The sequence below is a fragment of the Cebus imitator genome, unplaced genomic scaffold (assembly GCF_001604975.1).
Source record: "Cebus imitator isolate Cc_AM_T3 unplaced genomic scaffold, Cebus_imitator-1.0 Scaffold175, whole genome shotgun sequence".
Taxonomy (NCBI): Eukaryota; Metazoa; Chordata; class Mammalia; order Primates; family Cebidae; genus Cebus; species Cebus imitator.
The window spans coordinates 3,745,546-3,758,285 of NW_016107490.1; the positions used below are offsets into that span (position 1 = coordinate 3,745,546).

General features: G+C 39.4%; 1 protein-coding gene across 8 annotated transcripts in view; it reads left to right on the forward strand.

Annotated features, from left to right (window-relative positions):
- Positions 1-1,153: 1,153 nt before the first annotated feature.
- KIAA1841 (KIAA1841 ortholog) overlaps positions 1,154-12,740 on the forward strand; it is a 62,656-nt gene continuing 51,069 nt past the window's right edge. For 4 of the 8 annotated variants that reach the window (XR_005202877.1, XM_017545001.2, XM_037744463.1 and 1 more), the window contains exons 1-6: positions 1,155-1,307; positions 3,829-3,976; positions 5,648-5,806; positions 6,597-6,783; positions 8,703-8,796; positions 11,534-11,772. Coding sequence is in view for 7 of the 8 variants with exons in the window: in XM_017545001.2 (XP_017400490.1) it covers positions 5,657-5,806; positions 6,597-6,783; positions 8,703-8,796; positions 11,534-11,772 (670 nt within the window). In the remaining variant the exon portion in view is untranslated. Of the gene's footprint in view, positions 1,308-3,828; positions 3,977-5,647; positions 5,807-6,596; positions 6,784-8,145; positions 8,296-8,702; positions 8,797-11,533; positions 11,773-12,740 lie in introns of those variants that run through there. The other 4 variants (XM_037744462.1, XM_037744460.1, XM_017545003.2 and 1 more) reach the window with 4 other exon arrangements.

Here is a 12,740-nt window from a genome sequence, read left to right on the forward strand (position 1 = left end):
TTGGACAGGGTCTTACTCTGCTGCCCATCCTGGAGTGCAGTGGTGCAAACATGGCTCAATGTGGCCTCAACCTCCTGGGCTCAAGTAGTCCTCCCACCTCAGCCTCCTGTGTAGTTGGGACCACAGGCATGTGTCACCATGCCTGGCTAACTTAAATTTATTTTATTTTTCTGTAGAGACAGGGTCTAACTTTGTTGTCCAGGCTGTGCTCAAGCAATTCTCCCGTCTTGGTCTCCCTAAATGCTGGGATTGTGGGATAACAGGCGTGAGCCGCCGTACCCAGCCATTTTAATGTCTTTGTGGAACAAAAATAGTAAAAGATCTGCAGAAGTCAGGTGATGCATTTGGAAAAAAACTCCTGACATTCTATACAGTGAACCACTTAATCTCTATTTAATCATCATCTCTCATGGTAATTATTGATTTGGATAAGGCTTTACTTTTTCTGTTCTTTCTAATCCTAACATTTAATTTTTGTTCTCAGAATAATCCGAGTGGAAATTAGAAATGTTGAGATGTAGCATTTACCTTACAATATGGAGCTGTTTGCATTTTACTAGATGCCCAATAGTAGTTTTCACAATCTCTCTCTCTCTCACACACACACACACACACACACACACACACACACCCTATTCATGTATGAAAACCGAATTTGTAATCCAGAGCTATTTACATTTTTAAAGAGCTACCTCCTGGTAAAGACACTTAGGGTCCTTACCCAAAGACCTTGGTCTAAGAGATACTTTTGGTGTCCCTCGCGATCTTCCCTCTCTACCTAAGCGATGTACCAAATGACCTGCACCAAGAACAATTTCATCCATTCTTTAATCACAGTTCTTTTATCTCCTGTATATCCCCCTTTCTTCTGGGCTCAGGGTGTGTCACCTAAGATCAGGTTCCTAGGATCTGGTTGCTAAGAGACAAGACGCTGGGAGGGTGGGGACGCTGCATTGCGACACGCCAGGGAGTGAATACCAGAGGGGTGAAGGAGAAGGAGCGGGTAAGGCGACGCGACAGCCAGCCATCGCCACCAGTCCGTCTCCCTCCCGCCGGGCATGAGCTCGGCGCTCATTGGCTCCGCCGCTGCGGCGCTGGCCCGCGATTGGCCGGGAGGCGTCGGCTCGGCGCTCCCCCGCCCCTCGGCGCTCGTCCCCTCAGCCGCCTGCTAGAGGGCGGGGGCGGGGTGTGAGGCGCAGCGGCCGGGGTTGCGGGCTGGGTTGTTGCAGCTTCGGGGCACGAGCACGGGCGGTGCCAGCCACTGCAGGTAACAGAGGCGCTGCAAGGGCCGTCGCGGCCCTGTGGAGGTGAGCGAGACGCTGAGGGGGCTCGGTTGCCCACCGCAGGGCTGGAAGTGCGGCATGGGGCGTTACCACTCGCAGCCCGCAGGCTCCCCCCGCGGCTCCCCACCCACGGCGGCCCGGGCCGGGGTCCCACTCGCCCAAACGCCCCCGAACGCCCCCGTGCACAGCCTCAGCCGGCTGCGCCCCGAAGAGCCCGCCGGCTCGCGTCCAGTCACCCGCAGGGTCCAAGTCTCTGCAGACCGTCCTGCCCGCGCACAGCGGAGAGAACCCCAGCTTGTGCGCGGCGGGCCTCGCCCCGGGCCTCTGCCCGCCTCGCCCCTGCTGCCCGGCGCCTTTGTCCGCCCTGCGCCCCTGGAGTTTCTGTGCCTCCACGGGCGGAAGCGGGGCGGGAAGGTCTGGGGCTTCCCCGAGGTCGCGTCTCGCAGTCAGCCTTCGGGCCCAGGGTTTGAAGGGCTTTGATCTCATCCCGGGCCTGGGATGTGATTGTACTTTCTCCTCCAGCTGCCTCCGATCTCCTTTGTAGCCAGAGGTCAGGAAGCCTGGGCACAACAAGGCCTCTCCCTGGTCTGGGATGACTCGGCGTTACCTCCGCCTTCTGTTAGGCCAGAGGCCTTTGACCTGCCTGCCTGCCTGCCCCACGGGCCCCCCTCTTGTCCCATCTTTCCACTGCCTAAGGAAAAACGTCTCTGTCTCCAAGAGCTTTTTTTTTTTCTATTTGAAATAAGAAAAACAAATATGCCAGATTCCTGTTGTGGACCTCTATCTGGTGTGGAAGCGACTTAGACTAGTTTTATTAATATATAGATATTAAATACATAAACCAAGAGAAGGGGATGGGGGAGGGGAGGGCGAGTTCTTAAGAAGTGAAGTCTGTTAAACACATTGGATTTTTATGTTTGGTAAATAACGTATTTTACCTTAAATATTTTCGAGATTTTGATATTTTATGAATGGGAGTAGATTTCATGGTAATTTGAACTTTGAACTTTTTCTTATTGTCACCGTTTTTGATAAATTTATACTTTGTTTCCAGAATGAGGTACACTATGACAGCTATTTCAGGATAATTTACGTTTTATTAAGGATTATCCATCAATGCTCTGCCTTTTATACTTAAATTCAGACTCTGTGATTTATTGGACATTCAGTTAACTAGAACTAATGCTGGGAAGTCTTCCCTTGCCCAGTATGATTCCGTTGTATAAAGAGAAGGTCAACAGAATTTTTTTTTTTCACATTTAGATGATTTAAAGTACTCTTAAACATGTATAGCATAAATGAGTATCACATTCGAAATATACTTACAAGCTTTTAAGTGTTTGACGTGGGTAATGTTTTTGAAATTTTAAATGAATCTCTTTGGAAGTGAAAAGAAAACAGCTCTCAGGGAAGATTGTTGCCCTGAATTCCATTTCAGACGGTTTTCTACCAAGACCCAAACAAATTATAATAAAACGCCCTATATGCTCTAATATCCCTCCCTAATTGTGTGGTATGAAAAGTGATGAAGTACTAGGCAAACAAGTAGAGATTAGTGCTTTGTTCGCTAGAGAGAAACCAAGTCTTTCAAGGATTCAAAAATAAACTGATTAATCCAGCAGGGCATGATCCCCATCTATCTTTACACATTCCCATCTATACTTAAATGTTTAAATGAGTGTGGACCTGCAGTTTCGAGTGGGTTCCAAAGGATACGTTTAATCTATCGTAAGGTTTTATGACTTTCTCATTAATTCAGCGAACATTTTGACAATATCTGCCTTGCTGTCACTCTTCTGAGCAATCAAAGATAGAAGGCCCAGCCCATCAAAGAAATCATAATCCAGTGAGTTAAAGAGGGAAATGAACAGAACCTTGGGCCCTTCCAAAGTCCTTGGAAGACCTTCTCCAAGCGTTTTTTCCCCCATGTTTTCATCAAACTCAACCTGGGACATGCAAAAGGGCATTACTTTCAGATTCACTCACTTTTTTTCATATGATTTTGAGATGACCAGTTCTTTAAAAAACAATGAAGTTCTGTAAAATCTGTTTGTAGCTGGGCACAAGGCAGTGCTTTACAGTTATTAAACTAATTCTTGGAAATTTTTGTGCCAATAATGGCCTAAGTAGGGAGAAAAAGTAATAAATTATTTATTGAGTACCTTTGCATATCCCAGTGTGCTGGTGCTTTATATATAGTAGTATTTAATCTTCACCATAACTCCAAAAGTTAGGTATTATTTTCCTTACAGTATTGCTGAGACAATTGAAGCCATAGGTTGCACTGCTAGAAGTGGTAAAACTGGGTAAGAATCTGTAGCTGACTCTTTCTACTCCTTTTGTTATGGCATACTTCACTGGACTATTGCTATCTCTCCTTTTATCTGTTACATTAATCTTTATGAATCTGTTTAACCTGAGGATCTCTAGAGTGGTAGTGCTACTGCTACACACATTATATAGTCCTCACTCATTGCCAGGTAGCACTTTCTATATATCCTCAGAAATATGTAAGCTAGCTGCTATTATTATCTTTGTTTTACAGATGAGCAAATTGAGGCACAGAGATTAACTACTCTGAACCAGATAATGCCATAACTGGTAGAACTGGGATGCAAACTTGGACAGTCTGACTCCAGAGTTTGCATACTTAGCCACTCCACTATACTGGCCTTCAACAAGGTACATCTTTGGTTAGTAGGAAGCTGTGATTTTAGCATGCTAAATGTCTTTCTGTTTTTGTTTCTTTTTAATGTTTTTTTGAACACATGTACAATAACTTTATGTTGTGTGCCACCTGATGTCCTCTACCAGTATCTTATGTAAACAATGACATAGTACTAATTATAATTAACATTTATTGAGAGTATACCACATTCCAATCCCTGTGCTGTGTTTTAAATATCTCACATAACCCTCAGCACAATCTAACTACTGTTATTTATGCAGCATCTCAGTTGTGAGATATTTTTGTCACCTTCAAAGTGCTTTCACATAATAATCCCTTTAATTCTCTCCATGCTGTCAGTCAGAGGTATTACCATCACCTACTTTTATTGCTGTAGTTCAGCAAGGATAGATGACTAGCCTTGATTAGCAGGTGGTGGAGCTAAAACTCAAACCAGAGCTTCAGACTCCTGTGTACACTGCCTTTTCCATTGTACTGATCTGTCAGTGAATCTCTGCTTTGTACTTCTTGTCCTAAAATAGATCATTTTTTTCCATAGGAATAGCTTATATTTGGAGATTGTATTCCCGACCCAGAATCCAGTGTCAACTGAATCATAGATACGACTCATCATAAACTTTTGTCATTATTTTCACCTGTAAATTAATGTTCTGACTTTAGATACAGTGCCTGGCACATAGTGATGGCTCAGTAAATGTTTGAATAAAATAAGAAGTATCTTGTACACATTGATATAAAAAAGTTACTCAAATGTTTTATGTTTGAATGTATAGTTTCTTTTTCTATTTGATACCATAACCCTCTTCCCACACCTCACAAACAGAAGCTTTCAAAATAACTTAATTGAATCATAAATAGCTTCAAAATATATTAGGCTCTGTCCCTACTGACCCTAAACCATTATTTCCAATCTGCTACCTTAGCCCATACTATACCTCTTGTGTGGAATGGAAAGAGCATGGGTTTGAGAGTCATTTTTACCTGGGTTTGAATCCTTGCTCTGCTTCTTCTTAGCTCTGTGACCTTGTAAAAATTACTTAACATCTCTGAATCTCATCTTGTAAAACTGGGGACTCTGACTCTAAAGAAAAAAAGATAAGGGCCAGGTGCAGTGGCTCATGCCTGTAACCACAGCGCTTTGGGAAGCCGGGTGCAGTGGCTCACGCCTGTAACCCTAGCACCTTTGTGAATCACGAGGTCAAGAGTTTGAGACCAGCCTGGCCAACATGGTGAAACCCCGTCTCTACTAAGGATACAAAAATTAGCCAGGCATGGTGGCATGTGCCTGTAATCCCAGCTACTTGGGAGTCTGAGGCAGGAGAATTGCTTGAACCCGGGAGGCGGAGGTTGCAGTGAGCTGAGATTGTGCCACAGCACTCTACCCTGGGTGACAGAGCAAGACTCCAAAAAAAAGAGATAAGATAAAAAATATTTTATGCTTTTTATCATATATTTGTTCATCTGTTCATCTTTTTGTATATCCATCTATCAATGTATAATATTCAAATACTTTTTTATGTGAAGAGATTTGGGCTATACTGTATTTTAGGTCAGTTTTATTTTTCATTTATGTGGTAGCAGATAATTCTTAGGAATGAATTATAACTGATTTGTAGTGTTCTAAAAATATTTAGATTTCAGATTTAAATGACGTTTTTTGCTTCCCAATTTCTAGTTCCAAAAGATGAGTCGTGGATATTCAGAAAATAACAATTTCCTGAACAATAATAACCAAATGGTATTGGACATGATCCTTTATCCATTAATTGGAATCCCTCAGACTATCAACTGGGAAACTATAGCAAGGCTTGTGCCTGGGTTAACACCGAAAGAGGTAAATAACAGTACCCCCAGAATATCTCCTGAAAATGTTCAGAAAAGTTGATCAATTTGAAGAAACACCAACTGAGAGAGAGAAAAATATTTGAGTTTTACATATTCAGATGTATGTATTAACACTGAATAGACATTGGTATAATTTGGCTAGATACAAATCACATAAATTGTAGATATATAAAAAATATATACTTTTATATATGTATATTTGTTGTTGTTTTGTTATTGTTGTTGTTTTGAGACAGGATCTCTCACTCTGCCACCGCAGGCTGGAGTACAGTGGTGCCATCATGGCTCACTGCGGCCTCGACCTCCCAAGCTTAAGTGATCATCCCACCTCAGCATCTCACAGTCTCTTTGACAATCTAAGTTGCCCAGGCTGGTCTTGAACTCCGGGCCTCAAGTGATCTTTCTGCCTCTGCCTCCCAAAGTGCTGGGATTACAGGCATGGTCTACCATACCCAGCCTGGTCTTTCTTTTTTTACAAGAGGATAAATATATATGCCTTTGAGTTAAAGCACATTAAAATAAAACTACCCTGAATTTTAAGATACAAAGATAGAAGTTAGAGGCTTTCACATAGTGAAATGTGTACAGACTTTCTAGACGTTACTCAACAGGTTAATATTCACTTACAAAAAGTAATTATAGAAAAATATCTTCAAATAGAAGGCAAGAAAATATCTTCTCAATTTTTTATTTAAACAAGTCTCAGGGGGGCGCAGGTTTAAAAAAAAAAGATAAAAAATTCTCAAAACCTATGTTTCTTTGATTTTATATCATGACAGTGTGCAAAAAGGTTTGATGAATTAAAGAGCAGTGGAAGCTCACCTGTTGACAACCAGTATAATTCCCTAATGGCTGCTGGAGAGAGTCCTGTTGAAACTTTAGCCACGTATATCAAATCCTCACTTCTTGACATACATGGAGAATTTCAGGAGTCTCCAGTTGGACATGATGCAGTTTCCAAAACAGGTAAGGTTTTAAACTAAAATGTAGTACTTGTCCTTATGATAATTCTGCAAAATATTATATATTCCAGTCAACTTTTCTTTCTTTGTTTAAAGGTAATATAAACATTAATAGAGAAATGCATTCATATTTCTATCTTCCTGAATTTTATTTATTTATTTGAGACAAAGTCTTTCTCTGTTGCCCAGGCTGGAGTACAGTGGCATGATCTCAGCTCACTGCAACCTCCATCTCCCAGGCTCAAGAGGTCCTCCTGCCTCAGCCTCCTGAGTAGCTGGGACTAGAGGCATGCACCACCATGCTCAGCTAATTTTTGTATTTTTTGTAGAGATGGGGTTTTGCCATGTTGCCCAGGCTTGCCTGGAACTCCTGAGCTCAGGCCATCCGTCTGCCTCAGCCTCCCAAAGTGATTCCAGATGTGAGCCACTGTACTTGGCCTGAATTTTTTTTTTCTTTTGAGACAGAGTCTCACTCTTTTTGCCCAGGCTGGAGTGCAGTGGTGTGATCTTGGCTCACCACAACCTCCGCCTCCCAGGTTCAAGTGATTTTCCTGCCTCAGCCTCCCAAGTAGCTGGAATTATAGGCATGCGCCACCACACCCAGCTAATTTTTTATATTTTTAGTAGAGATGAGCTTTCTCCATGTTGATCAGGCTGGTGTCGAACTCCTGACCTCAGATGTTCTACCCACTTCTGCTTCCTAAAGTGCTGGGATTACAGGCGTGAGCCACCGTGCCTGGCCTACTTGGCCTGAATTGTTTAAATTATATTTATCTATGCTATTAAAAGTTTTAGGGCCAGATGCAGTGGCTCATGCCTGTAATCCTAGCACTTTAGGAGGCCAAGGTGGAGGATTACTTGAGGCCAGGAGTTCAAGACCAGCCTGGGCAATGTAGCAAGACCCTGTCTCTACCTAAAAAATAAAAATTAGCTGAGTGTGATGGTGCACACCTGTGGTCCTAGCTACTTGAGAGGCTAAGGTGGGAGGCTTGCTCAAGCTCAGGAGCTCAAGGTTACAGTGAGCTATTATCAAGCCGCTGCACTTCAGCCTAGGTGTCTGAGCAAGACACTGTAAAAAAATTTAAACATTTTGAAAAATAAATTTTTAAGTGTTAAAATACAGGTCAGACGCAATCACCAAAACCCCACTTTACTGTATCAAAATGTTCTACTCTAATCTATTGGTCTAGTTAATTTCATATATTTTTTTTTACTACAAATTTTCTTTTACTGTATTTTAGAGAGGCTTGCCCTATGCCCTTTACTTAATATTTCTTTTTCCTAAGAGACTCTTGCTTATTTCTTATGTTATCATTTTTGTTTTTCACAGCTACTCTTTTTGTTTTCGGAGATGGAGTTTGCACTGTGTTGCTCAGGCTGGTCTTAAACTCCTGGGCTCAAGCAGTTCTGCCGCAGCGTCCTCAGTAACTGGGACCACACAGTACATGCTACTGTGCTGAGCCTACAGCCACTCTTTATTGTAGTCAACAAGAGCTTCAAATGACATAGTGGTGGGGTAAAAGATGTTTTCTGCAATTATATTGGAAATAATAACTGGTTTTAGAAATCCTCTGAGAGTAGTGAGTTATTTTAATTTCAGCAGCAGCAGAGTATTGATGTAAAAATTTGCTTCAGAAAAAGAAAACTATGCTGTTGGCTTTTGAATATTTGATCCCTATTTGTACACACCACATTAGTATTTTTTGAAATCCTTGTAACATTAGCAATTTGCGATTCATTTTTTGTACTGTTTCTTCCATATATCTTTAGAAATACTAAAGGAAAATGCCACCCTGACAAGTACCATCTTTAGCCTTGGAAACCATGCGTTTACAGTATTACCATTCGATAAATAAAAACCCATTCTCAGCTAGAAATACTAACCCTCCCCCTTTTTTGTATGTGTTTGTTTCTGTATTTAAGGAAGACATAGTATCGCTTCCACAAGGAATTGTTCTTCAGAAAGTGAAAATTGTACTACTCATAATGGTGGAGAAAAGACTGAAGACTCTGAAGGGTAGGAGGCTAGTCATTTGCTAGATAAGATTTTATATTAATATCAACTTTAAATTATAAAATATATGATTGGTGGTTATATGCATCAGTTACCATAATGTAGGAATTTCATATTACATAACTGCCGAAACTGTTGGAATCAGCTTAGTTCTTGTGTTGAACCAACCTAAACATGACTTATTCATGTTATTTATAAATTGGACTACAGTTTTATATTCAAAAATTTTTATTTTTATATTTATAAATATTAGAAATAATGTCTTAACAAAACTTTTAAAAGTAAATTTTAATACGCAAGGGAAAAAACTCTGTGCCATTATTTCTCCAACTTTAATTGGATGTGTATTTTAGAACTATTTGAATATAATTACTCATTCTAGAAAATTTTAAAATTAAAATGTCTTTCAGTATATTGCAAGTTTGATAGTTTTATATTGTTTTGCGTATCTTTACAATAAACTACATATTGTTAGGTGTTCACCTTGATGAATTTTGAAAATTGGATATACCATAGAACCATCACCCAAATCAAGACACAGAATATTTTTATTATTTCCAAAAGTTTCTTTGTATACTTACTTTTCATGGATTTTTATGAAAATCTTACTTTTTATAGATTTTCAAGTACAGCTTGCTTTACATATAATTCATATATCATAAAATGAACCCTTTGAAAAAATTCTGAAGGTTGATCATTGTGCTGATTGCACAACAGTGTGAATATACTTAATGCCACTGAACTTAAAAGTGGTTAAAGTTGCACATTTTACATTATGAATAACCGCAATAAAAAAAAATTCACCCCTTTAAAGTGTGTAGTTTAGTTATTTTTAGTTTATTCACACAGTCTTGAGGGTTTTCTTTTGAGACAGTCTCGCTGTGTCGCCCAAGCTGGAGGCAATGGCACCATCTCGGCTCTCTGCAACTTCTGCTTCCTAGGCTCAAGCAATTCTCGTGCCTCAGCCACCTGAGTAGCTGGGACTACACGTGTGTGCCACCATGCCCAGCTAATTTTTGTATTTTTAGTAGAGATGGGCTTTTACCATGATGGCCAGCCTGGTCTTGAACTCTTGGCCTCAAGTGATCTGCCTGCCTCAGCCTCCCAGAGTCTTGGGATTACAGGCACGATCCACTGTGCCTGGCTGTATTCACACAGATTTTTAAATGATTGGTTGGTTTGTGTGACACAAAAATTTGCCAAAACTTTTTATTGAAATCGTCTAATATTTTGTAATGTAGTCCAAAAAGCTATGGAAACTTTATGTTTCATTACGTCACTTATTACCTGTTTATGTTTTGACCATAATTTCTTTGGAAGAGCAATTTGCAAAAATTTGTTTAAATTCTTTTGACTTTGATAGAGCATTGATTATAATCCTTTTTCTGGTAGCTCAATTTTATTTCTTTTTTTTTTTTTTTTTTTTTTTTTTTTTTTTTTTTTTTTTTGTAGAGACATGGTCTCACTGTGTTGCCCAGTCTGGTCCCAAACTCCTAGGCTCAAGTAATTCTCCCATCTCAGGATCCCAAAGTGCTGGGATTATCGTTGGGAGCCACCATGCCTGGCCCTCCAATAATATACTTTTTTTGTATCAGAAATGTGTGAATTAAACACACAATTCAATTAAATTCATGTTGTAGGACAGTATGTCTCTATTCTCTTCCTTTGTAATGATATGAAGGCATATGTAAGATCTCACTGATGTTTCTTTTTGAGGTAATACAATTTTTTAAAATTTGTTTTTGAAACAGAGTCTCACTCTGTCACCCAAGATGAAGTGCAGTGATGTGATCACAATTCACTGCAGCTTGACCTTCCTGGGCTCAGGTGGTCCTCCCACTTCAGCCTCCTGAGTAGCTGGAACCACAGGCACACACCACCACGCACAGCTAATTTTTAAATTTTTTCTGTAGAGATGGGGTTTCACCATTTTGCCTAGGCTGGTGTGAAACTCCTGGGCTCAAGCAGTCCTCCTGCCTTGGCCTCCCAAAGTGCTGAGATTGCAGGCGTGAGTCACCATGTCCAGCCGACATAATTTTCAAAGAAAGTAAATGCAAGGAGATTATAATTTTTGTAGCAAACCTCTGATGTATCATTTAAACTTGTGCTTAAATTATTATTAAATATGTAAATAAGCACATTGTAGTCTTAGGAATGCTTTGATTACATTTATTAATTTATATTTAATGTATTCACATTTTATGTATGTGAATGCCTAGAAGCAAACTTTTTTGCTATTAAAAATAATGAAGCCATGCTAGTTTTTCATTTGATTCTTTAATGAAGAATTATAGCTATTTTTCCTTTTTTAAAAAAATCTGAAAATTTTAGCATTTAATGATAACCTCCCTCCCACACCCATAACCATGTAAAAGTGCTGTTCTTTGTTCCTCACAGGAATTAAAGTGTGCTGTTTAGTTCTTCTTTGTGATATGATATTATTTTTATAAACCTTATTTTTAATGTTAACTTGAAAAATAAATTTCAAACTGTAAATTATTAGTCCTGTGGTAACAATATTTTATTTGTTTCATTAAATCAGTAATCTGCTAAAATTAGTCATAATCTAAGATGTGATCAGGCTAGCAAGACACTTGAAAAATGTCAAGACCCTATAAAACTGATTTGTGGTCAGAATTTTCAAACACATCTTGTTATTTTCCCTTCACTACATATCAGTAGTCTTGGCTCCTTTTCCAAAACTCTAATAATTTCATTTTTGTGTAACATTTTTTTGAAGGCCAAACATGGTGATCCATGTATGTGATGAAGCAAAAAACTTAAAAGAAGATTTTATTTGCCCACGAGATCTTTTGATATCAGAAATGAAGTACTTTGCTGAATATTTATCTATGGATGCCCAGCGCTGGGAAGAGGTGGACATTTCAGTTCATTGTGACGTTCACATTTTCAACTGGTTGATAAAATATGTTAAAAGGAACACTGAGGAGAATAAAGATTGTGAGATGCCCACTTTAGGTAAAAAACTATCTGTTGCTTATTTTGTAGTGAAATTTGTGTGTTGCCCGGTAGTTTCTTCAGGCCAAAAGTGAAGTGTGGAAAATTGTTTGGACATTGGTATTTATGCTCATATTAGTAACAGCCTTTAGGAAACTGATAGCTCATCTTTTTTAGTAAATTATAGTAAATTTATGGCAAATGAACAGATCTCTAGATCAGCAGTTCTCAACATATGGTATATGGACCGGTGGGGTCCTGGGGACCCTTTTAGAGGGCCTGCAAGGTCAAAACAGTTTGCATAATAATACCAAGATGTCACTTGCCTTTTTCACTATGTTGCTCAGATGGTACAGAAGCATTGGTGGGTAAAAATGGTGGGTAAAACTGTTGGAGCTTTAGACAAGATCAAGGCAGCGACACCAAACTGTGCTGGTAGTACATATTTACATAGTTAAAAGAAAAGAAAAAATCTAGTTTCACTTAAGAATGTACTTGGTGAAGTAGTAAAAATTACTAATTTTATTGAATCTCGACTGTTGAGTATACATTTTTTTACTGTGAGGAAATCAAAAGTTCACTCCTGCTGCACACCAACATACGATTCGCCTGAGGAAAAGCACTTGTGCGATTGTTTTCAGTCCTGAGCTAAATTAGCTGCTTTTTCAAAAATTGAAAACCATTTTTACTCGAGAAAACAACTGACAGAGAAATTATAGTAATTCAGACTTAGGTGTTTGGCAGACATCTTCTTGAAAATGAGCTTGTCACTTAAAACTGAAAGCATTTGTTACCTGTTGTCAGTGACAAAATGCAAGATTTGAAGTGCGAATTACTGTTTTGTAAAACTTACCTGCTTCCATGTGCTTCTACCTGCTTCCCTGCTTCTCAGTACTTGACTTTTCCGATGAGATTGGTGGTCATATTAATGAACGTGATTTTTTTTCTTTTTTTTTTTTTTTTTTTTTTTTTTTTTTTTTTTTTTTTTT